General features: G+C 38.3%; 1 protein-coding gene and 1 long non-coding RNA gene across 23 annotated transcripts in view; one reads left to right on the top strand and one right to left on the bottom strand.

The window, feature by feature from the left end:
* The window catches only part of EPB41 (erythrocyte membrane protein band 4.1), a 202,852-nt gene that overhangs the window by 58,973 nt on the left and 116,929 nt on the right, over nt 1-26,950 (bottom strand). For all 22 annotated transcript variants that reach the window (XM_086716229.1, XM_086716222.1, XM_086716243.1 and 19 more), the window contains exons 6-11: nt 25,446-25,521; nt 21,065-21,283; nt 12,787-12,874; nt 9,690-9,842; nt 6,515-6,612; nt 3,538-3,710 (exon numbers count right to left, since the gene is read on the bottom strand). In XM_086716229.1, coding sequence (XP_086572355.1) covers nt 3,538-3,710; nt 6,515-6,612; nt 9,690-9,842; nt 12,787-12,874; nt 21,065-21,283; nt 25,446-25,521 — 807 coding nt within the window. The remainder of the gene's footprint in view (nt 1-3,537; nt 3,711-6,514; nt 6,613-9,689; nt 9,843-12,786; nt 12,875-21,064; nt 21,284-25,445; nt 25,522-26,950) is intronic.
* Nucleotides 10,394-26,872, top strand: LOC147577874 (uncharacterized). Its single transcript, XR_015254572.1, has 2 exons — nt 10,394-10,549; nt 26,641-26,872. It is a non-coding gene; the product is annotated as an uncharacterized LOC147577874 (long non-coding RNA).

Below are 26,950 nucleotides of genomic sequence, written 5' to 3'. Positions count from 1 at the left end.
AAATTGTTTCCCAGTCCCAAAACTCTGTGATACTAATGGTCAGGCCACCAAAGCTATCTTCCTTTAGAATTGTCTTACATGCTTTAGTTTTGGAATCGCAACCAGTACTACAGCATTTTGAAGACATAGTTTTTGAGAGTTACCCCCCTAAAAACATAGAGTATAATTTAATAAGAACTAGCTAATGTTAGTCAATAGAGACATCAAGATTTTTTAAAGTCTTGAACTGTGACGTCTCTATAGCTAGAAAAAAAACAGAGACAGGATGTGATTTCTAAAAGTAACATAAATCTCTCTATAAGTAAAGCTTTCTAAATTGTTCAAGATACCAAAACTCATGAATACTTGAATCTTTGGTTATTTTTGCTATTACAAAGAGAGGATACATCAGACATAGTATCTAAACAACGAAGAATTTCTATTTGGTGGAAAAAGCCATGGGATACGGTATCAGACAAACATAGGTTTTTGTCCTAGCTTTGCAACTTACTATCTGTGAGACACTGAACGAGTCACTTAAACTTTCCAACCTTAGTGTTTTCACTGAAAATTAGGGATAAAAACAAACAAACAAAAATAATAGCTCCCCAAATTCAAGGTAAACTGGAGGTAGGATACTTTACTCGACAAAGAAGGAGATGCCTGATGGTGTTATATAAATATGGCAGACATAAGGATTGAGTGATCATATTTAAAACTTAACATGCCTAAAACAGAAGTTTTGATTTTCCATATCCCCAACTGTGCTTCTCTCTCAGACTTTCCCATTGTACTAAATGATCAAACCTAGGAATAAATCTTGGTTTTCTTTTCCTTGCCATTTCCAACACTTAATTTATCAGTAATTCTGTCAGGCCTACCTCCAAAATGTATCTCTGACCGCTTTTCCCCTTCTTCATTGCCAATACTTAAGCCCCAGCTGTCATCATCTCTCACCCAGATCCTGCAACAGACTTCACCATGCTTCTGCTTTACTGCTCCTTCGATGGAGCATTCACCCAGCAGTCAAAATGGTCTTTTAAAAATGGAAAATCAGATCACATCATGCCCTCTAATAGCTTTCTATTGTAACTAAAATAAAATCTAAACTCTTTAATGGCCTATAAGGCCTTAGACAATCTGGCCCCTTCCACTTACTTCTCTGACCTCATTATTTTTTTTCTAAAGTAGGGTCCACACCCAGCACCGAGCCCAACTCATGACCCTGAGGTCAAGACCTGACCCCGAGGGACACCTGGGTGGCTCAGTCAGTTAAGCATCAACTCTCACAGTTTGTGGCTTCGAGCCCCATGTGGGGCTCTACGCTGACAGTGTGCAGCCTGCTTGGGATTCTCTATCTCCCTCTCTCTCTGCCCCTCCCGCCACGTGCATATGAGCATGCTCACTCTCTCTCTCACAAAATAAATTAAAAAAAAAAAAAAAAAAAAAGACTTGACCCTGAGATCAAAACCTTGATCCCTGAGATCAGACCTGAGCTGAGATCAAGAGTTGGACGCTTAACTGACTGAGCCGCCCAGGCACCCCTGACCTTACTTACTGTTTTTACTCCTTTCCCTTCCATTTACTAGGATCTAGACCTGTGCTGTCTAATATGGGAGCCACTAGCCACATATGGCTATTTAAATGTAAACTGAATTAAAATTCAGTTCCTTAGTAACTTAGCCACATTTCAAGTTCACAATTGGCCATATGTGGCCATAGGTTACTAAACTGGACATCACCAAACAGATTTCCATCGGTACACAAAGTTCTATGAGACAGCACTGATCTAGACCCATGCCAAGCTCATTCCTACCTGCAGATCTTTGTACTTGTTACTCCCTCTTTGAGAATGTTCTTCCCCTGGGTTTTGGGATGGCGGGCTCCTTCTCATAATTCAGGTCTCAGTTCAAATGAAGCTCCTCAGAGTAACCTTCTAAATTTACATTTAGATACAAACCACTCAATCTCAAACAGCCTTCCAGTGTCTCCCATCCTCAGGCACTCTTTATCCCATCACTCTCTTTTATTTTTATTTTCTTCATAGCACTTATCACTATCTGATACTGTTTTATCTTTGTTTCTACCCAGAGAATGTAAGCCGTGTGAGGGCAGAGACCATGTTTGTATGTTCACAGCTTTATCTCCATTGACTAGAACAATACCTGACACATAGGAAATGTAAAATAAGTTACTGAACAAAGGAATAAGTGAGTAAGTATCTGAAAGAACATGGGTTTTGGAGTCAAACCAGTATGTACCCCAATCCACTTATTAGCTATCCTATCTTAAGAAAAGTTATTTAATTTTTGAGCCAGATTCCAAATGTTGCCATGATGACTGAAGAAGACAAAGCCTGCAATCTGCCTTGTTCTGTTACTATTAAAACGGCCCCTTCAAACTCAGGACAGTAGAGAAACATCAGAAAGAAAGAAGTATGACTTGCACTGTGGAAGCATAAAAGTTCTGCTTGGGTCATCTCTTTTCCAAGTGTGACACTCTTAAACTGAGCAAGGTGTCTCTGATATATGTTCCCATCGTGCAATAAATCAAAATATGGCAGCATAATTTTGGATGATATAAAACAAAGTAATAATGCTGCGGCCAGAAAATTAACAATATCTTAATGATACCTAATATTTTGTGGTCACTTATTAAGTGCCAGCCATTGTGCTAAGCACCATATATACATCATCTGATTTATTCTTCATGAAAACTCTTTGAGGTACAATTATATTATTGTCATGCCCATTTTATAAATGGGAAACCCAAGGCATGGAGATTAAGTAACTTGACCCAGAAGATAGATCATAAATGCAGGGGTTGAGCTTGGAACCAGGGCTATCTGATTCCAGAACCCAAACCTTTAACTTCTGTAACATGCACCTTGCTTTTACAGCAGATATCATAGAGCTGGGTCTTGGTGAGTCCTTAATAAATATAATCTATAATACTCTATTTTGGTTATTACCTTCTGAAATTTTTATTAGCCACATACTGAATATGACTTATTACTTTATTTCAGTAATACTCTCAATCCTTGAGACTAAGAAAAATTCAGAAAGATCTTCTGTTTTATATACAATCATGAAACTTATCTATTTCCTGTTTAAACAAAATTTAGAGACTCCAATAACACAACTGCTCTTTCTATCTCTAACTGCCACATGACAAATGATCTAAACTTTTTACATGACCGCTCTAGTGAGTGAGATGCTTTTCCTCTTTCCTACTTGAAAAAATAACTATTTCAAAACATTCAAGAGGGTTTTAGTTCAGTATACTACATTAGGTGTTCACTCTGTGGTAAATATTCTGAATCCTAATTCTAATGGTGTTTATCCACTACTACCTAGCAGTGGAACCTTGATCTAGTTACTACTCTCTCTGAACTATGGTTCTACTTTTCTTAAGATGAGCCCACTGAAACAGACAATTAGTATCCATTTCACTTACCACTGAGATTCTTTCATTTGGCTCCCTTACAGACAACTGTACTTCTTTTATCTCTCCCTAATGAGTTAGGATCACAGGAAATCATTAATATTCAATACCAACCTCCATCAAGGCTCCGGGATGCCCGTTTGCTTGCTGTACGCTCAAAGTGTGGAGCAGGCCTGTCAATCAGAGCACTAGCTTGCCTGGTCTGAGCCTGAGTCCGGCCACTGTATCGAAATTTGGATCCCAGGGCAAGAAATTTGCTTTTAGGAATGGTGTCTGTAGATGTCAGTCTACAGAGGGAGAAAAACACAATTATACATATTATTTCTCTCTAATGAGACTGTGAGATTAAAGAAATCATGAATTAATCTCATAGTTTCCTTACAGTTACTAAGACGGAGTTCTAATCAAGCAATCATTATTTAATTTTTTTTTTTAATTTTTTTTTTCAACGTTTTTTAATTTATTTTTGGGACAGAGAGAGACAGAGCATGAACGGGGGAAGGGCAGAGAGAGAGGGAGACACAGAATCGGAAACAGGCTCCAGGCTCTGAGCCATCAGCCCAAAGCCCGACGCGGGGCTCGAACTCACAGACCGCGAGATCGTGACCTGGCTGAAGTCGGACGCTTAACCGACTGCGCCACCCAGGCGCCCCTGCAATCATTATTTTAATTCTACATCATTTCTCAAAGCAACATGTATAATTTAATTGAGGCCTATATTAATAATATCATCATATATCCCTATAGATAGGGCTTTATGGTTTTCAAAATGCTTTTATAGCACTGTAATATTTTCACCACTTTACAGATACAAGAAACTGAACTTTCAAAAAGAAGTTACTGTTTTAAGATCACATAGCTATTAAGAGGTTGGGCAGCAACGGGGTCCAAGCCCAGAGTACTTTTTCCATTCTATTAAAATAATAATTTTGTCAGGGTACCTGGGTGGCTCAGTTGGTTAAGCATCTGACTCGACTTGGGCTCAGTTCATGATCTCATGGTTCATGGGTTTGAGCCCCGCATCAGTGCAAAGCCTGCTTGGGATGCTCTCTCTCCGCTTCTCTGCCCCTCCCCTCCTCAATAAATAAATACACTTTAAAAACTGTTGAAAAATACAAAATAATAATTTTGTCAAAGGCACTCCGAACTCAGTTAGTGCCTATGAACCCATTAAATAGGTTATTTGGTGCATTTAACATAGTTAGGAACCCCATCTTCTTTCTACGTTATATCCCTATAATCTCTTTTGCCAGGACATTTACTACACTGAACTGAAACAATCTATTTATGTGGTGGTCTCCACTACAAGGCTCTGGGCTCTCTATGGGTAAAGGAGAAAGACTATGATTTATTTACCGTTGTGTTTTCACTCCTGGCATAGTGCCTGGCATGAATTTGCCACTCAATAAATGTTTGCTGAATAAATACATAAATTGTTATATCAAATACTACCAAAAAGAGAGTACTTCTTCCCTTTGGGGTAGTTTATTTTAATTCAGCAAATATTTACTTCCTTTTGTTTGCTGAGGCATCACATATTAATATATTCTCTTATTTTGATAAACAGATCTAAATATGCTGTCCTACAAGTAAACACTTTGGCTCTAGCTGAAGTCTATACCATAAATATGAAACATTCAAAAAACTCCTTTTCACTCTTACCCTTTTTAAAAACTCTATTTTCTTGGTTTGATTTTAAAGAAGAGGATGATAAGAACATAGGGAAATATTTCAATGCCAATAATTAAAATTCCTTAATTGGTTATGAAGTGCATCTTTATGTTTATCCTGCACTGAGAATTAAAATGTTCTTTTCCCTGATTTTTCTTCCTGTCCAGTGTGCTATGGTGCTAAGGATGATATGAACATACAAATAGAAGTAGAAGATATCATGGTCATCTCTCTTAAAAGCCATTCATAAAGAGCCAGCTGACATAAAATCTGGGATTTGCTTCAAAATACTCTGGAAGGGAGTGGGAAGGAATGGGTAGGGGGGATATAGATGAAACAAGAATGGTCTTGAGGTGATAATATTTAGGCTGGGTGATAGATCCAAAGGTAGGTACAAGGGCAGTTCATTATACCACTTTCTTTACTATGTATGCAGTTTCACATAATAACATTTTCTTTAAAAGGCAAAGGGACAAAACTAGCTGGCTCTCCTTTCTTTCTTTCTTTTTGTAAGTTTATTTATTTTTGAGACACACAGGGTGAGAGGGGGAGAAGGGGAGCGGGAGAAGGGCAGAGAGAGAGAGTGAGTGAAAGAATCCCGTGCTGATAGCACACAGAACCTGACTCGGGGCTCAGTCTCACAAATTGTGAGATCATGACCGGAGCCAAAATCCAGAGTCAGATGTTTAACCGACTGAGCCACCCAGGCACCCCTAGCTGACTCTCCTTTCAATGCAGGTAAATACTTGTCTAAGGTCTGTCTTCTCTGCTAGACTGTTCCCTCAGGACAGGGACTAGAACTATCTTGTGGTATATTCTCAATGCCTACTACAGTGCCTATACAAAGGGTAAGCACACAGAAAATGTTTGGTAAATGACTACAAGGGGTTAATGATGTAGCCTCTTGAAGAGTAGAGCAGATTAAACTTTCTCCCATCTTCTGATTATCTGATACAACTGGGCTTTAAAGATGGTTCTCTGTACTTCTTTTCTGGGGTTGATTAGAGCCAAGATAATGATCAGCTTCCTACCTTTCACCTTCTAATAGAACAGCCCCACAGAAAGTAGTTAAGCATTGCTTAAAGAAATTCCATGTGGAGGTAGGTCAGGGTACTTCTTCCTGACAGACTGAATTTAGTTTAGCTCCAGTTAAGATGATCACAGAGCCCCTAATAAATACAGATTCCTTTTTCTCACTTCTTTTCTCCTTCCATCATACACAGAAAGGTGCTTTGGGAATGTTGAGGCATGTTTTTCAACCCAAGGGAACAGAAGTGGATTTATTTTGTCTCGCTTAAGATGATCTCACCTGAGCTAAATAAAAGAATGCCAGACATACAAAGAAGGGAATTTCAATAGCAGGTTTAAAATAGAAACATGCATAACTTATCCTTGAAAAATACTTAAGTGAGAACAATACCTGAAAAATGTGTGATGCTCTACACAGACTTTCCATAATTTCTTAGCTGCTCGGTAACTGGGAAGTTTGAATCCAATGGTACTTTCATATTGCTCTTGCTATAAAAACATGAATAAACATGAAACATGATTATTTTATTAAAGTGATACAATATCAGAAATACGGTGTTACAGAAGAGGACACTGTGAATAAAAGAATGTTACTGGTTTCAAAACATAAAGTATCATTTCAAAATTTTTTCTACTTACCAGCAGAAATGTACTCAGGGCTTTTTCAACAGCAGGGAAGCCAGGGAATGCATCTTATATAATTTATGCATCTTATTTTATTCAGCACCCATTCCCCCCACAGACACAGACACACACACACAGACACACACACACACACACACACACACACACACACACACACACTGTACATTTTTCTGAGACATAATTAAGTCACCTTTTGATTGTCCAGACTACTTATTCTTCCTTAGTCACTGTCTGCACTTGGGATACTTCTACTACTATATGACCAGGGAATGGGATAGCAGATGATTTCTCCAATCAACCAATATTATTATGCAATTATTAGTAGTAATAGAAGCTTAAGATTTTGGCTCAAACCAGATTCCTGAATTATTAAATGTCTTCTTTTTCCTTTGATTGACCACTAGTTTATCTGAATACTTCTTTGAAGCAAACCATAGCCTGCCAAGGATACTAGAAACACTGTCCTGCTAGTCTTTTGCCTCTTTGTTTCTACCTTAAGCATACTGTACAAGATGGAAAAGAAACTGACATTTTTAGTGCCTATTATTGCCAATAACACTATGATTAAATAGTGTCATCTATATTTTTACACATGAAGAAACTAAGATCAGAGAAGTTATTTGTTCAGTCTCATAGCTATAAGTGGCAGAACCAGATTTTCCCGGTTTCTACTATACCATGTTACTGCTAGGTCATCTACTGTAGACATAATACTATACTTCTCAAAATCCTACTCTTGTTCCTAAATGCTTTCTTAAGAATCCTGTGTTTTATGAGGCGCCCGGGTGGCTCAGTCAGTTAAGCGTCCGACTTCGGCTCAGGTCATGATCTCACGGTCTGAGTTCAAGCCCCCCGTTGGACTCTGTGTTGACAGCTCAGAGCCTGGAGCCTGCTTCGGATTCTGTGTCTCCCTCTCTCTCTGCCCCTCCCCTGCTCATGTTCTGTCTCTCTCTGTCTCAAAAATAGAATAAAAACATTAATAAAAAAAAAAAGAATCCTGTGTTTTAGTATGTATTATACAGGTGTTATTAAAAAAAACCCAAGTATTTCCTTTATCATATTTGTGTGTGTGTGTGTGTGTGTGTGTGTGTAAAGTTTTTGCCCTCCCACATTAAATGTAAGACAGGTGGGGTGCCTGGGTAGCTCAGTCAGTTAAGCGTCCAACTTCGGGTCAGGTCATGATCTCACAGTTGGTGGGTTCCAGCCCCGCATCGGGCTCTGTGCTCACAGCTCAGAGCCTGGAGCCTGCTTCGGATTCTGTGTCTCCCTCTCTCTCTGGCCCTCCCCCCGTTTGTGTTCTGTCTCTGTCTCTCAAAAAAATGAATAAAGGTTACAAAAAAAGATATTAAAATGTAAGATTGGTTAGGGATGAACTCTTTTATTCACTATTATATTCTTAGACCCTAAAATAGTGCCTGGCCTAAAGAAAGCCCTCAATAAATATTTGGTGAATGAATGACTCTTAGATTTGAAATTTTTGAGGGAAGACACTGATTGTTCTTTGTTAGGTACAGGTAAATAATTATGGTATTAAATAAATGCTTCACTGAGCTTATCCAAGATTTTTAAGGCTGTACATCCAGTATTCCCAAGCTAAAATAATGAGCCATTTTTCACCAGCAGATGGTGATACACACACAAAAACACGCCACATTACCCTAGTGCACTGCTTTCTTATTTCGAGCTTTTATAGCTGTCATCTCATGTGATCTTCAAGTCAAGAGAGAGAAGGTATTATCCCGCTCGAATGATAAGGAAGCTGAGCCATAGACTTGTCCTGGTTATTTTATTTAGTAGGTGGTAGAGGCAGAGTAGGAGCTAGAACTTTATAAAATTTAATTCCTACTTAAACAATTTTCTACTGTGCCATGATAGCTCTTTAATGTAAAAGTTAAGTTCGGCCAGCATTAGTATATCCTGAGTCTTGAACACCAACTAATAACTGAGTTGTCTGGTATAAAGTTGAACATCCAACTCTATTAAAAATCTAGAACTTGAGAGGTGCTTGAGTTGCTCAGTCCGTTAAGCATCTGACTTCGGCTCAGGGCATGATCTCATGGTTCGTGGGTTCAAGCACTGCGTCTGGCTTTGTGCTGACAGCTCAGAGCCTGGAGCCTACTTCAGATTCTGTGTCTCTGTCTCTCTCTGCCCCTCCCCTGCTTTCACTAGGTCTCTCTCTCTCTCTCTCTCAAAAATACATAAACATTAAAAAAATTTTTTTAATCTATAACTTGACGTAGAATACATTCTCAGTAACCACTAGAAGCTACACATACAAATAAATCTTAATTACATCAGGTAAGGTGTTGGTGGTGCAAAACATGAGTATCTTAACCCCACCATTTAAAAATCTCCTGCTACTTAATTTATAAATATTTATAAATATTTTTCCATCAAGATTTTACCCGGAGTAAACAAGAAACAAGTTTATCAATTCAAGATTAACTTTTGGCCATGGTATATTTACTTCCATAAAGAGAAACCAGAAGATCCAGAAGAAACCAGAAGATCAGTAGTGAGGAAGACAAGAAGCATCATGGGGCTGATTAATTTAGAAAACAGAATTATCAGCTCCTGAATAGTTAGCTACAGAGAGACTGCTTATTTACTTATTTTATTTAGAGAGAGAGTGAGTGGGGGAGAGCCAGAGAGAGAAAGAGAGAGAGAGAGAGGGAGAGAGAGACAGAGAGGGAGAATCTTAAGCAGGATCCACGCTTAGCATGGAGCCCAATGCCAGGCTCAATCCCACATCCCTGGGCTCATGACCTGAGCCAATATCAAGAGACAGACACTCAACCTACTGAGCCACCCAAGTATCCCAAGAGATCTCTTTGATGACATAACAAGGAAAACAGGAATGGAAAGGTATTTTCAACATGGTCTATGTTTGATTCAGGAGGAAAGAAGCATGAATTATGTACCTCTCCAGGTCGAATCTTGATGAAAAAGCTGCTACGTTTGTAAGAAATCTTCAGCACTTTAGGCCAAGGAAAGCGGTTAATTCTCAGCTTATCTTTATAAACCAGAAGGCCACTAGAGCAGACACCTAGGATGATATCCACTCCCTCCAAGTCCTGAAAAACAAAAGTGTTAGCAGCTCAGTGTTCAGCAAAGTACTCAACACATTGCTGACTCTTATTTGATATATCAATAACCAAAAACACAAAGCATACATTAAAAAGTAAAGCTCAACCTAACAATCATAATCTACAGGACTGTTCAGTCCATATAAAAATGTTACTAAAAATGTTACTATACCACCATGAGTGAACATCCGCTCTTCTCAGGTCCAAGAAATACTGACATGCACACATCTTACCCACTGAAGGAACTAACTACTCTAAGGAGCAATATAACCACCACCGCCACTCCCCAAAGCCATTGTGAAATGTCATTGGGCTTGCACCTCATCTAACTTTATAACACTTCTCCCATAAAACTGAGCCTCTGTATCTTCCAAAAAGGTGTTCCTTAATAATCCAAAAAGAGACACTAATCTACTTTTACCATGCCTGTCTGCATATGAGAAATCTAGGGTAAACATTCATGTTCTCATTTTGGTCTCCCAGTTCCAAAATACTCAAACTTGCCACTATCATAATCAGTAAATAATAACTATGGTAGCTACGGTAGCTACCTATGTCCTATACATGTATGTTTAAGTCAGTAGACCACATGACTTCTAGAGGCTAGGGCTGAGGGCTATGTCTACTACCAAATATGCATGCATAATTATAATTCTTGTTCTTTTTATGATGTGGCCACTCATCCAAAAATCATGGTAAGTAAAGGAGTTCTCTTCCTATATAAACTCAGTATGGAGAATCTCAGACTTTTGTAATTACTGATGTTAAGTATATTAAATTATAAATATCATCCCAAAGTCAAGAAGGAACAGCGAGATAAGATAAAAACATATTTATATGCCTCTTTAGTAATTTTTTAAAATTAAATATATATTAATCATCCCTGTCTAATAAGGAATAAATTTCACCTGAATAAATCTCTACAGACAACTATTTATATAGGTAATCAAAACCCAGAATCAAATGTTTCTTGACTACTCCCTTCCCCAAAATGAGTATAGAGAAACATGTTAATGGCATATGTGTTATGTACAAAAAAAACCGAGAAGTAAAAATTATAAACTCAATGACTATATAACTGAGAATTTCCCAGAAGATGCCCTCTTAAATTCTTAAAGCCTGTGGGTACAACGACATCTCTCTCTTAATTATGTTTTGGAGAAACAATTTGCTTTACAACATTTGGGAAAGGAACATGCTGCCTGACTTCTTCATCTATTCCTGATAATTACAGCAACGATATCAGTCTGCAGCAAGAATTGAGAAGCAAAACCAAACAATTTCAATTCTGATTTTTCTGCCATCTACTTTACAGATTCACAGAAGTACCCAGCCCCAAACAATCCAGAGCAACATTTTAAGAAAAACCACTAACATGTAATGAAATTTTATTAGAATTAATGGACTCTAATAAGGAAGGAAAAATCTTCACATATCAGATTTTCAGGGTGGGAGAAGCATGAAAGGTCATGTTAGTCCAATCACACACCAGATATTTGAATGTCCTTTTCTAAATTCCTACCAAGCGATTATTGTACCGATTCTGGAATATCTCCAGCGACAGAACACTCGCTGTGGAATGAGGTAACCCATTCCATCTTAGAATAGCTCTGTTAAGCAATTTGCCAAACCGAGCTGAATAGTATTTCCCTGTAATTTCCATTTTACCAGCTCTAGCTTTATATTTGGAGGCATAGTGAAATGTCTACTTCACACAGTTATCCTTCAAACACACAAAGACAGGTGTTACATCTTCCCTACATTTTCTCTTCTGTGGGCTAAGTATCTGTATTCCTTTGCTTTCTCATTGGACATGGTTTTGAGTCCCCTCATGATGCATCTTAGTTATTAAGTTCCTCTAAATGAACTTCATATTGGGGCACATGGGTGGCTCAGTCGGTTAAGCGTCCACCTTCGGCTCAGGTCATGATCTCACATCTTGTGAGTTCAAACCTCACATAGGGCTCTGTGCTGACAGCTTAGAGCCTGCAGCCTGCTTCGGATTCTGTGTCTCCATCTTTCTCTCCCTTCCCCCACTCGTGCTCTCTCTCTCTCAAAAAAAAATAAACATTAAAAAAAAGTTTTTTTAATTGTAAAAAAAAAATTTAAAAATGAGCTTCATATTATCTCTTGAGCCCATTCCCTCACAAACTCCTCACACACACACCCTCACCACTCTCGGCCATTTCAGTAGCTGAAGACGAGAGAAGTCAAGGAACTTCCCTTAAGTATTTATTCTGTTAGGTTATATGAGGCAGAACAACCATTAAAGCCCAAGTTTACAATTCCTAACCCAGTAGTTTCCAAATGAACCCTGTGGTTCATCCCATGTGCACTAGAATCACCTGGAGAGCTTATAGAAAGAGTTTATAGACAGAGATTGCTGGGCTCCACGTGTAGCATTTCTGATTCAGTAAGTCTGGGGCCTGAAATGTGCCTCACAAGTTCCCAGATGATGCTAAATGTTGGTTATGAGGCCATCCTTTGAGAACCATTACCTTAAGTCAATGGTTCTCAGGTGTGATTCAGGTGTGAATGAGCATAATTTGAGATGTTTAGTAAACTTGGAGATCTAGCATCTTGTTCAAAGCAATTCAGTAAATCTGGGAGGAGCTTGAGACTCTGTATACTTAATAAATGTTCCAGGTGATTCTGATGTAAGTGATGTTGGCTGCTATCTCTATATTTTCAAATATTTAGGAAAATATCACTTCTATGCTGTGCTGTATCTTTGATCCTTAGAGGGGCTTAGATGTGAAGCGGCATTCTGACGGTGGAATTGCAAAGGGGCAATTCAAATTATACACTTAAAGTTCTAACAAGAACTATCTTTTTTCAATGTTTTATAGTACCCCAGATGCAAGTTGGTAACAAGTATTATATGACCCAGGTCTGATACACGCTCAGTAACAAAGGCCAAAATTATCATTACCTTTGCTTTATGAAGGTCAACACCATACATAGACAACTTTTTGGCATTCTCAAGAAATTCCAGGTCAGCTTGAGCTGGAGTCATGGACCTTTGGTAGAATAAAAATTGAAAATAGAGCATCACAGTGCCAACATTTACAATAATAACACTCATATATTAGTTGTACTTCATATAAACACACAAACATATATATATATACCAAGATGTACATGGATATATTTCATAGTCCTGAAAGTACAATATTAGGGAAAAGGATTCTTATCATTACCTGTGTCTAAATCATTGAAATATGCCTTAGTAAAAGAGATCTCAGAGAAAAACAAAGTCACCAAAAAGCTATTAGAAAAAAAAGGTTTTAAAACAAATCTTGCTTAACAGTTTCCTTAAAGCTTCCACCATCCATTCTACCCTCCCTCTCCTTAGCCTTTTTCTCTAGCACACACAAGCTCCTCCCACTAATTTTTCTTGCCAAGGAGGCGACCAAACTAAATCCTCTGAGGGCATGGTACAATTTACAATATCCTCTTAGCTGCCTTTTTCTCTGTGTACTCCTGAATTATTATGGAAATTAAACAGGAGGGCAGCTGAAGTTACTTAACTGGCGACTCTTAATGGGGACAGGCTTGATGAAAAGAAAATTTCTGGTAACAGATGGTGTCCTGCCCACTGATCTAAACAAAATAAATTGGTTAATAGAAGCATGTAGATAATGGGGCTGCTTTCTCTGTTATTAAGATGTCTTCATTACTAGGCATATAATGAATTAGATCTGTTTGAAAACAATCAGTCTCACTGTCTAAATGGTCACTGTGATGGTCTTTCCTTCTCCTTTATAACCTTCCCCTCTTTTGAAAAGTGCTCATGAACTGTTATGTTGAGCTTTGAAGAAAAAGACATCACTCCTAGTGCTGCACAATTCAGGCCAATCAAATATGACTTCACACTGACAATAATGCCGCCACACCTCCAAAGAAAAACCGAGTAAATGCCTGCTTCCAGGAGGACTGCCTTAAACTATACAAAGCAGCAGTAGCCTATTCATTTAATGGAAAAAAGTCTCTTCTAAATCCATCTGTCCTTAGTCTCATTAAAAAGAACAAAGGGTTCCTTGGAACAACCACCAAAATCTCAGGAGAGAGGATGCAGCTCTGTTAATGACTCAGCCTCCCCAAATAAACTTTTTTTCACAAGCACTAAATCATCACACCTGAATTCTATTTACTAATAGATCTAAAACTTGAACACACACACACACACACAAAGGAGAGTGGGAAAATTAACACATGTGCAAGTCTGTATATTCACGTCACTAAAAACAGCTCAGGAAAATTTTACAGGGTTGTTCCTCCCGCCCACCCCCCCTCCCCCATATAAGTTATATACTTTTCTAGTTAAGGTTACGCCTAATCATTTTTTTTTTAATGTTTATTTATTTTTGAGACAGAGAGAGACAGAGCATGAATGGGGGAGGGGCAGAGAGAGAGGGAGACACAGAATCGGAAGCAGGCTCCAGGCTCTGAGCCATCAGCCCAGAGCCTGACGCGGGGCTCGAACTCACGAACCGTGAGATCGTGACCTGAGCTGAAGTCGGACGCTCAACCGACTGAGCCACTCAGGCGCCCCACTCCTAATCATTTTATAGTTTTCGTTATTGTTGTTGTTATCGATGGCTTGAATTTTTGGGTTTTGAAGCTGGATTGGAGCTTGAAGATTATAGAGTCCAACAGTTTGATTTTGTGATGAAGAAATAGGCCCTGAGGGATAACATAGCCACAGGCAAGTTGTGACTTTAAGGCAGAAGGCTTTAGGCAGGATTCAAGTCGCATTACTCAAGCTGGAATCATGCGTCCTGCACTTGAGAGTGGTGACCTGGCGTCTCCCTCAATCTTCTAACTATAAAGGAAGATTCATAATAATACCTAATTCCAGAGACTAGGATAGGCAATGAATTGTTTATTTTACTGAATGAATGAATGTGATTAGTAGGATAAAATGAGATAATGGTTGTGAAACTGCTCTGCAAAATATTAATGTTTATTATTATTGCAACTTTAGGTTTCTGATGATGGTACAGTGGAACATTTATACGTAATTCATAAAAGAGAAATAACTGATCACTTGAACTTGAAGGCAAATTTTAAAACATTAAATGAGGCAATCATGATAAAATCTTCTCTATCTTTATTCCTCCAACTCTAAGGGACATTAATAGGGTCAATTTAAATACAGATTTAAGTTTCAGACTATGTGGTTAAAGGCTTTTCTAAGTAAGCATGCTTTAAAATTATATTAAGGGCAGAGGCACCTGGTTGGCTCAGTTGGAAGAGCATGTGACTCTTGATCTTGGGGTCGTGAGTTCCAGCCCCTGTTGGGTGTAGAGATTACTTAAATAATAATATATTTTTAAAAATATATTGGGGCGCCTGGGTGGCGCAGTCGGTTAAGCGTCTGACTTCAGCCAGGTCACGATCTCGCGGTCCGGGAGTTCGAGCCCCGCGTCAGGCTCTGGGCTGATGGCTCGGAGCCTGGAGCCTGTTTCCGATTCTGTGTCTCCCTCTCTCTCTGCCCCTCCCCCGTTCATGCTCTGTCTCTCTCTGTCCAAAAATAAATAAATGTTGAAAAAACAAATTAAAAAATATATATATATATATAAATAAATAAATTATATTAAGGACAAGTAGTAAGAAGAGATCTTTAAAGCTATGAATTTCCTTGTTAGTTGAAAATAATACTTATATTTGAAATTTGGCTGATGTTTGCATGAAAAATTTTTAATATAATTTAAACATTTATGAAACACACTTAAACTTAAAAGTTACCTACAGTGCAAATAATATTTCCTGAACTATCTGAGAGCAAACTGTCAACCTGATCACCCATCTCTCCCAACACTTTAATGTGTAATTCCTACAAACAAGGACATTTTTCTACGTAACCTCAATACAACCATCATAAGCAGGAATAACTCTTTTTTTTTAATGTTTTTATTTATTTTTGAGACAGAGAGAGACAGAGCATGAGCAGGGGAGGGGCAGAGCGAGAGGAAGACACAGAATCTGAAGCAGGCTCCAGGCTCTGAGCTGTCAGCACAGAGCCCGACGTGGGGCTCGAACTCACAGCCCGTGAGATCATGACCTGAACCGAAGTCGAATGCTTAACTGACTGAGCCACCCAGGTGCCCCGAAATAAATTTTAATACATTACTATCTAATCCTCAGACCCCACTCAAGTTTAGTCATTTGTTTAAAAAATGGTCTGTACAGGGATGCCTGAGTGGCTCAGTTGGTTAAGCATCTGACTCTTGGTTTCGGCTCAGGTCATGATCTCAGGGTTTGTGAGTTCGAGCCCTGCACTGGGCTGTGCACTGACAGTGTGGAGCCTGCTTGGGATTCTCTCTCTCTCTCTTCCTCTCTCTGCCCCTCCCCTGCTCGCACTCTCCCTCTCTGTCTCAAAATAAATAAGCTTAAAAAAAATTACATTCTGTACAGCAGAAAGGCTCAGCTTAGTGAATATCAGGAGTGTCACTGAGTTCATGTCTCTGGTCTTCTTCAGTCTGGAACAGTTCCTTAATCTCTCCCTGACTTTCATAATCTTGACCTTGTGAGGATCACAGGCCAGTTATTCTACAGAATGACCCTCAATTTGGGCCTGATGTTTCTCCATGAGTTGATTCAGGTTTTGCATCTTTGACAAGAATAGCACAGAAATGGCTCTGCGTTCTCACTGCATCCTATCAGGTGGTAAGTACACAATTTCAACTTGTCCCCTCATGGATGATGTTCTTTTTCATCACTGATGTTGCCAGGCTTCTCCGCTGTGAAATTCCTATTTATCTCTTTGCAATTAATAACCATTTTGTGGGAATATAGTTTGAAACCTTTGAATATCCTATTCCTTATTAAACTTTCAACTTATTCCTTTATATCAGTATGGACTCAGAGATTCTCATTTTATTCAATGCAATATAATCAATTATTTTCCTTATTTATTTTAGTGGTTAAATTGGACCAGATTTGGCCAGTGGGAGCTTCCCCAAGCTGGATTCTGTACCCTTCTGATCATTTCTGGCATTTTTAAAGTACCTCCTTCTAGAACAATGTAGACTTAGAGTATGTATGTATGTATGTATGTATGTATGTATGTATGTATGTGTGTGCGCGTGCGCACCTATTTACACATCTATCTATCAGAAATCATGAATTAGCACTGACACCTCCAATTTTAATGCAATACCACAGGGTTTCTCCCTCTCCATACTGTGTATCACCCTTTACTGTCAGTAAGAAATCTGACTCCCATTATCATTAATATACTAATTTGATCAACTCCTTGTATATAACCAATCTCTCATTGCTACCACTGACTCCTCCCCTACATGGATGCCCTTTTCACCTTGGCTGGACTCTAAACCCCCCATGCTGGGTTGTTCCCCACACAGGGATGCCCTCATTACCTCACTCAGGTTCTGACTTCTAGTGGTAGGCTATCCCTTCCATGGACATCTTCTTCACCCTGCCCAGGCTTCAACACCTTGTATCAGGTACCACCCCATGTGGATGGCCTCCACCCAATGCAGGCCTTACCCCCACATGGATGCCCTTCTCAATCTGCTCTGCCTCTCATAACTACCACCACGTGCCCACTTCATACTGTTTGAGCTCTGACTCTTCATGCCAGGCTGGCCCCCTATCCATGAATAACTCTCTCCACCCTGCTTAGACCCCAATATCCCCAGCCAGATGGCCTCTCTGCATGGATGACTATCTTCCTCTATGCTACCTAATGGCAAAACAAAATTGTTTCAGGAAGCTATTTATGATTATAAAAATCATACACATTCATTGTATAAGAACATGGGGGGAAATAAAATCTCTCATAATCCCACTACTCGCAGAACTGTACATGTAAATACAACACATTTATTTTACAAATTTAATATCACAAATTAAATTTAAATTATTTTCACCTTAAAATTTTTTTTTAATTTTTTTTTTTTTTTAACGTTTATTTATTTTTGAGACAGAGAGAGACAGAGCATGAACGGGGGAGGGTCAGAGAGAGAGGGAGACACAGAATCTGAAACAGGCTCCAGGCTCTGAGCAGTCAGCACAGAGCCGACATGGGGCTCGAACTCACATACCGCGAGATCGTGACCTGAGCTGAAGTCGGACGCTTAACCGACTGAGCCACCCAGGCGCCCCTTTCACCTTAAAATTTTAAAGATCATGGTTTCTCCTAAATTTTTCTTGGACAATTTAGTTCTGTAGTTCCTTAAACCCAGATTCACAGACTCTTGAAGTATAATAAACTAGCTGGGAAGAGGTTAGATACCTCTAAACCATTGTGAATTTATTCAGTACCACCTCATAATTTACTACTTGAACGGACTGCAAACTTACAAAAGCATCTAACCAGAGAGCTTTGGCACTGGTTAAGTCCTGCTCATTAAAAAGAGAAACTAAAACAAAGTTTCTCTGTATTTATTTTGAGCAAGTGTGGTCCGGATATAGAGCCATTCAGTGAATTCCAATGTTATGTGACAGCCTTTTAATAATGTTTGTTGCATCTCCTAATTAAGGACTGAGATTTCAAATAATTAAGTGGGGGGCAACTGACAAGTTTACATACTTTCCTAGTACCCATACATGGACGGCGATTCATTTTAAAGCTTGATTTGCTAGCATAAATTTAAAGTTAATTATAGCTTCAAAGTCTCCGTCTGGGCAAAGGGCCACTAACTAAGGGTTCCATGTACGTAGGCAGTCTTCTGTTTATCTGAGAACAGGGTGGTATTTGCTTGTACTTTTCAATGCATAGTAAAATGTTTCTGCTTCAGCAGAAGTTTCTCTGGATTATTTAAAGTGCCATGTTGTTGGACATAATTAAATTTTCCATTTGGCTTTCTGTTTGTAAAGAGTGCCAATCTTTCCAAAAAGGAGCAATTCCAAGATGACTTACCTCTAAATTTTCTAGTCATGGAGATCTATTACTGCTTAATTTCTATCCATATACCTCACAGAATATCAAACTGGACCATATCCACCTATCTCTTGAGATCATTTCGCTTATTTGGGCTTAAATTCAGTTAAGTTACAAAAAGTAGTTCCCTAAACCCAGATTCACAGCCATCACTTGTAAAATGGGGTTAGGAATTATTAGGCTAAAAAATACTCTCACTATATACTAGTCACTATGCTAACCACTTCATATTTTTAACAATCACAAAATTCCTATCACTATCCTTATTTTTCAGATGAGAAAACTGAACCTCAGAGGGCTTATGTAATTTACAAGAGTCATAAAGCTAATAAGGAACAGAGTCTCACTCAAAGTGAGACAGGCTGATTCCAGAGCCCATGCTTCCATCTCATCACCTAGTTCAGTGGTTTTTAAACTTTGACCTTAGGATCCCTTCACTCTCAACACTTATTGAGGGCTCCAAAGAGCTTTTCTTTATGTAGGTTATATCTATCAATATTTACTACATTAGAAATTAAAACTAAGAAAAATGTTAAATTTTTATTAAATCTTTAAAGAATAATAAACTCATATTTTAACATTCATAACTTTTTTGTGTGTGAAAAATAACAGTATTTTCCCAAAATGTAGTAACACAAAAAAGTGACATTATTTCACATATTTACAAATTTTTTAAATGTCTGGCTTAGAAGATAGCTGGATTCTCCTAACTCACACTAACATAACTCAGGGTACTGACTCAAGGCCAAGATCAGACATTCATGTTAATAAGCTAAGGCAGGCTGTAAAATTTAGCTACAGCAAGTCACTTAAATAACAATGGGACATACAGAGAAAGAAACACAAATTATTCCGGCACTTTAATATTAGCTAACATCGGGGTGCTTGGGTGGCATCAGGGTGCTTCTGACTCTCAGCTTTGGCTCAGGTCATGACCTCATGGTTCATGAGTTCGAGCCCTGCAACGGGTTCTGTGCTGACAGTGTGGAGCCTGCCTGGGATTCTCTCTCTCCCTCTCTCTCTGCCCTTACCTTGCTCACTCTCTCTGTCTCTCTCAAAATAAATAAGTTAATTTTTAAAAATATTAACTAACATTTACTGAATTTTGACAATGCGTAAGACACTATATTAAGTTTTTCCACACAGCATCTTTTCTAATCCTAGCCATTGCCCTATTTACTCTGAGGTAATAATCTCCATCAGACGTTAAAGGAACCTGAGGCTCAGGGCGCCTGGGTGGTTCAGTCGATTAAGCTGCCAACTCTTGATTTCAACTCAGGTCATGATGTCACAGTTCGTGACTTGGAGCCCCACATCAGGCTCTGCTCTCACAGTGTGAAGCCTGTTTAGGATTCTCTGTCTCCCTCTTCCTATCCCTCCCCTGCTTGCTCATTCTCTGTCTGTCTCTCTCAAAAATATGTAAACATTAAAAAAAAAAATTTTTTTTTAAAAAAAAATTTTTTTTCAACGTTTATTTTATTTTTGGGACAGAGAGAGACAGAGCATGAACGGGGGAGGGGCAGAGAAAGAGGGAGACACAGAATCGGAAACAGGCTCCAGGCTCTGAGCCATCAGCCCAGAGCCCGACGCGGGGCTCGAACCCACGGACCGCGAGATCGTGACCTGGCTGAAGTTGGACGCTTAACCGACTGTGCCACCCAGGCGCCCCCAAAAAAATTTTTTTTAAAAAGGAACCTGAGACTCAGAGAGGTTAAGTGAATAACTTGGGGTCATAAGGCCAGGACCAAGCAGAGCCAAGATTTCAACCCAGCTCAGTCTGACTATAAGTCCTTGCTTTTGATCACTGTGTGATGATACCTCCCAACATTACCAACAATCTCCATGAAAAAAAGCATTGAATTCAATCAAGACTTTTAAAAATACCTTCGGGGGTTCATGGTCCTCTGAAGTTTATCCATGTACAGATAGCCTAAGAACCCTGCTTTAATGATCTTAAAGTATCTAATATAGCATAATAATTTTAAAATCTGAAAAAAGGTAAGATAACAATAGCTAACATTTATTGAGCACCTACTATGTGCCAGACACAGTGCTTAGTGCTTTCCATATATTGCCTCATTTAGTTTTCTTCCTACAATGCAACACCTATCACCCTCATGAGAAAACAGGAGGTTCCAAGGACTTAAATGACCTGCTCAAAGTCAAACAGTGGAGGGGATCGAGCTGAGTCTTTCTACAGCACCACATTCCCTCTGAGACAAACACCAAATCAAACCAGGTCAAGAGTTTAAACTTATTGCCAAAGCAAACACAGAAAAAACCCTGGAAACATACTTACCTGTATGACTTATGCAGTTCCATGACCTTCTCTTCAAGTTCCTTGGTCTGATTTGGGGCCAGTTTAAAATCACTAACATAATCCGCACCATGAAGTTCTGGGTCATAGTCTCCCAGCTCAGACTGGATGGTATAAGAACCTAATAGCGCTAAGGTTGCAAAGGAACAGGGCAGACGTCCTGCAACTATGTCCTGTCGAAGCTGGAGGCATAAATAATACCTACAGCCAAAAGAGAAAAAATGTTACTATGTCAGTAACAACAAAAACAAAATATAGAGAAAGAGGTAGAAAGGGGGAATGAGACAGAGATATGGAGGGAGAAAAACAAGAGAGATTAAGTAAGTATGAGATAATGCTAATAATTGTTTAACTTAGGTAGTGGGTACATGGTTGTTCATCATACTATTATTTTTTCCTTTCTGCATGTTTAAAATTTTTCCACATAAAAACTCAAAAAAAAAAAACAAAACAAAACCTTTAACTATGTTGGGCTCATGTCTGGAAGGCAATTTAAAAAGAAAAGAAGTTGGGGCGCCTGGGTGGCTCAGTCGATTGGGCATCCGACTTCGGCTCAGGTCACGATCTCACGGTCCATGAGTTCGAGCCCCGCGTCAGGCTCTGGGCTGATGGCTCGGAGCCTGGAGCCTGCTTCTGATTCTGTGTCTCCCTCTCTCTCTGCCCCTCCCCCGTTCATGCTCTGTCTCTCTCTGTCCCAAAAATAAATAAACGTTAAAAAAAAAATTTTTTTTAAATAAAAAAACAAAAAAAAAAAAAAAAGAAAAGAAGTTGCTAAGAGAGTGGATCTTAAAAGTTCTTATCACCAGAAAAAAACATTTTTGTAATTATGTGTGGTGATGGATGTTAACTAGACCTATTGTGATCATTTCATAATACATGCAAATATTGAATCATTATGTTGCACACCAGAAACTAATATAACACTATATGTCAATTATATCTCAATAACAAAAAAGAAAGAAAAGAGGAGAAACTGGGAAAAGTCTGAAGGAGGTAAAGAAATTAATATTTTATTGAGTACATTAAGTACCATATACACATAAATTATCTCATCTAATCTTCACAAAAAAACGTGTTTGGTGGGTATCATCACCAAATTACAGACAGAGAGGCAGTTTCAAAGACTAAGCTTGCTCAATGTCGTATAGTAATAAAGGCTGTTTGGCTACAAAACTGGACTCCTTCTATCAAACTGCTTTGCCAAATGTGTAGATACTGTCCTTCACATAAAAAGATGACATTACTGACACAATTTTAGTAGGATATGAACATTTTCAGCTGTTTTCTCTTCAAGATGGGCTAAGCCTTCCATTCACTCTCGTCTTATAGGACTGATGCCACCAGTGTGCTACATTGTTGGGAATTCATACTGGGGTTAAAACTGTTCAGTAGAACAAACCAACCATGTGCCCCTACATGTTAGGCATTCATCTCCATCAGTATAATGTTTACACCTGTGATCCTGACCTGCTTAGCACTTTTTCTGAGTTGACCAATACAGACTGACCAAACAGGAAAGCTGGGAGATATGATTAAATTGAAAATTCCTGTATTAATTAGAATTATATCCTTGCTTTGACCATAATAAGGTGTTAAATAATGTAGATATCAACAATCGTTTTGCTATCTATAATTTGTCACTACACATGTTTTTATTTTTTTATTTTGATTTTATTTTCATTTTTTTAATGTTTATTTATTTATGAGACAGAGAGAGACAGAGCACGAGTGGGGGAGGGGCAGAGAGAGAAGGAGGTACAGGATCAGAAGCAGGCTCCAGGCTCTGAGCTGTCAAAACAGAGCCCGACGCGGGGCTCAAACTCACAGACCGCGGGATCATGACCTGAGCGGAAGTCGGTCACTCAACCGACTGAGCCACCCAGGCGCCCCTACATATGTTTTTAAAAAAAAGAGGAATGCCAACCAAATCACAAGAATCTTAATCTCTTCTAAAATGTGGGTAATTAGCAAAAAATTTCAGGGATTTGTATTGTTTTATACATAACCTCAAGGAAGATGAATAAGAAGCAACTTTAAGAGACAAATATTACATGTGAAAATGAAATAACCAAAACAATTTTTTCAGGCCAGAGATGACATCTCAACTTCAAGAATGTACTAAGGATTATCTAGACAAAGAATAATTTTTTAAAACTTTCACAGTACAATAAAACCTTGGATTGTGAGTAACTTGTTCTGTGAGTGAGCAAACATTCTAATAAATTTTAACTTGATAAACGAGCGAGGTCTTGCAATATGAATAGTACATGACGCCAAAAGTCACATGATCACAACTGAGTCAATGGTTCTTTCTCTCGCTGTGGGATTGTGGGTGATCATCTCCCATGCTCTGATGCTCGGTCTCAGGCGATGGTATCTGGTAGGAATCAGTGATTTTTCAGAATGTTGGAAGGCACCCACAACTGGCACTAGTGCATTTTTTTAACTTCAAAGCACCGATGGACAGTCCATAGCTTTTCCGTACAAGAGTAAGCTTAGGAATGCTTTGCTTCATTCTAGGTCACGGCTGCCTGCAGATATAGACCCTTTCCTCTGCTGCCTTATTGCCAGTTATATTAAATAGAGTATATAACAAGAGTTTATTAATACTGTAGTCAACATCTTTGCAAGCGTATACAATAGCCCCGTGCAGAAAAAGGTTGAAAAGAAGGTGGTAAGAAGAAGGAGATGATTACAGCAGAAGTTAAAAAGGAAATCATCAAGAAGTATGAACAAGTTATGCAAGTGGCCGAAATTGCAAGCTTTTATAAGAAGTCTATGTCTGCATCTCGTCTGGAGAAGAGGAAGAGGAGAAAAAAAGCAGAAGAATCCCTCACTTCAAATGAGATTAGGGAGATGTATAAAATGGGGGAAACAGTGCAAAATTTTGTAGAAAAGCACCACCCAAATAAGACTGAGGCAGTCTGAGCAATAAATCTGTTTAATGACAACGCATTGTCAATTTCCACGAAATCCTCAAAAGGAGGCAAAAGCAAGTGTCATTGGATAGTGTCCTTGTTAAAGGTGCACGAAAAGAAAAAGATTTCATTGAGCCAATAGAAGTGATTCCATTAGTGATAGTGAAAGTCATCCTACACAATAACCCTCCTCTCTCATCTCCCTCACACCAGCCACAAAGGTTTTCAAAGTTAAGTGCAAGTTAATTTGTTAATTTTTCTTTATATTTTGTATTTTCTTTATTATTTTGTATTATATTACAGTATTGTAGTCATTATTATATGGAACGAATCATCTGAGTTTCCATTATTTCTTATGGGGAAATTCTCTTTGATATACAAGTGCTTTGAATTACAAGTATGTTTCCAGAATGAATTATGCTCACAAACCAAGGTTTTACTGTACTTAACAATCAGAGTTGGAGTTTACTTAGGCTATTTCCTTATTTGAGCGATATGAAAACTGGGGTATAGAAACTGTATATTTGTCAGATAGTTGACAACAAAATCAGATTAGAAAGTCATTTCTCAGTAACCAACAGTTCAATTTAACAAACATTTGCCAAGCACCTAATATGTATAAGGATGTTATGGATATAAATAAATATGTATAATAGTATTCTTTACAATATGCTGGTTTTCAATTTTCTTTTTTAATATTAATATTTATATAGAATCCAATAAAGGTCACTTTCCTAAAAGAAATCAGTAAGTTGTTTTCAAAGAGTACAAGATTTATTTCATAAATCAAGTGGGCTCAAAAATTACTGAAAAAGATTCAGCTCATGAGGATTATGTACCTAATCACACACTTTTAAAAATTTTTTTTTTTTTTTACATTTTCATTTATTTTTGAGAGACAGAGAGACAGACCACACGTGAGGGAGGAGGGGCAGAGAGAGAATGAGACAGAGAATCCGAAGCAGGCTCCAGGCTCTGAGCTGTCAGCACAGAGCCCGACTCGGGGCTTGAACTCACAAACTGCCTAATCACATACTTTAAAAGGGAGATAAGAAAAAACAATAGTAACACAGGCTTCAGCTTTTTTGATCCCTGTAAAGAAAACACAGTGGGGAAGGAGTATCAAAGGGAAAAAGTAGAAGAGCTATTTTACCACTATATTTGCATCTTGCCCTGTGGAGGGCATGTGGTTTATAGGCGTCCTGTACACAACTTGTCATAATACCCATTAGAAGCAAGGTTAATTCCCCTGCCAATTTCCTCTAGGCACATCACAGATAAATGAGGCTTTAAGGCTCACTTATTTGCAAACCTGTCTTGAAGTGACCAGAAACTTCCCATTTTAATAGCACAGAATTTTTCTTCAGTTCTGAATAGGGAAATTCCCAGAGCTTATGAAAATGAGAATTACTAATTCTATATTTAACTATTAATAAATTATTTACCTTGTTATATCTTCTGTTAACTGTGCTGGGTCAGGTGGATAAAACTTGACATTAAAGGTGAAATTCCAGGGGACACCTGTAAAGGTAAACACAAAAGAATTGTATGCTTATGCCTAAGTTTCTGATTGTTAGAGCACCAAAAATATTCAAAATTTTCTTTTCCTGGGTTTTTTTTAATATTCTCATGCTTTGTGGAAAGATTTGATATTTATTTAAGAAAGAAAGTTGTTTAGAACCACTTAAGAGTTTGAAAGTGTGATTTTTTTTTCTCTTTGAGCTCTGTATTAGGTTAATTGATATAAAATACTTGATAACACCTATCGTTGGTGTGGAAAATAAACACAATTATCTATTGCTAATATGAGTATAAATTGGTACACTATGGAGGACAATTTGACAAGATCTTTCTAAACATAAAATGCATATATCCTTTCACCTTGCAATTCTATCTCCATAAATGCATTTATACATATGCTTAAATGAGGTCAGAATGGTATATGTGTAAGATATTGTTTGTAATAGAAAATGTCTGAAAACAACCTAAATATATGTTCATTTAGCAAGAGAAGATATATCTCCAAGATACAGCGTTAGGTGAGAACACACTAAGGTCAAGAATAGCATACATATAGAAAGCAACCATGAATGTTGAGGGTAGAAAGAAGTCTATGTTACAGGTATGATTACACATGCACAGGCAATCCCTATAAGGATATATAATAAACCAGTTATAGTAGTTGGTAAACTAGGAAGGGGAACTCCAGGAGACGAAAACTGATAAGATAGGGGAAATATATAGGAGGAAGACCTATTTTCACTGTGTACTCTTTTATACCATTTGAATTTTATACATGTACTACTTATTAAATATAAACATTTACCTTCTTTTTTTTTTAATTTTTTTTTCAACGTTTATTTATTTTTGGGACAGAGAGAGACAGAGCATGAACGGGGGAGGGGCAGAGAGAGAGGGAGACACAGAATCGGAAACAGGCTCCAGGTCTGAGCCATCAGCCCAGAGCCTGATGCGGGGCTCGAACTCACGGACCGCGAGATCGTGACCTGGCTGAAGTCGGACGCTTAACCGACTGCGCCACCCAGGCGCCCCAACATTTACCTTCTTTAAAGGATAATCTTTAAATGCAAATTACTGGGGCTAAGAACTTTTGCTATTTTATTTGGTGCATATCCCTAGGATTCAAAACAGTGCTTGGTAGAACATTGATGATCAAGAAATATTTGTTTGAGTGAATGAAGGAAATAAAGGAACTAATCTCACAGCATTGTTGTGAAGGTCATATGAGGATGCTACAGCTTCAGAAAAAAAAAAGAGGTACTAATATATTAAAATTATCCAGTAGTCCAGATCCACCAATGACTTTATGTTGTTAGATGTAATCAAATGAAAACAAAAGCAAACACCTGTATTCCGGTTGCATTTTTCTCTCCATTCAACCCCAAACAAGAAAGTTTAACTGTATTAGAAATAACCATATCTAAATGTA

The sequence above is a fragment of the Puma concolor genome, chromosome C1 (genome assembly GCF_028749965.1).
Source record: "Puma concolor isolate L17-30 chromosome C1, mPumCon1.1.hap2, whole genome shotgun sequence".
Lineage (NCBI taxonomy): Eukaryota > Metazoa > Chordata > Mammalia > Carnivora > Felidae > Puma > Puma concolor.
Note: the sequence above shows the minus strand (reverse complement) of the source record. Positions and strands in the feature narration are given on the sequence as shown.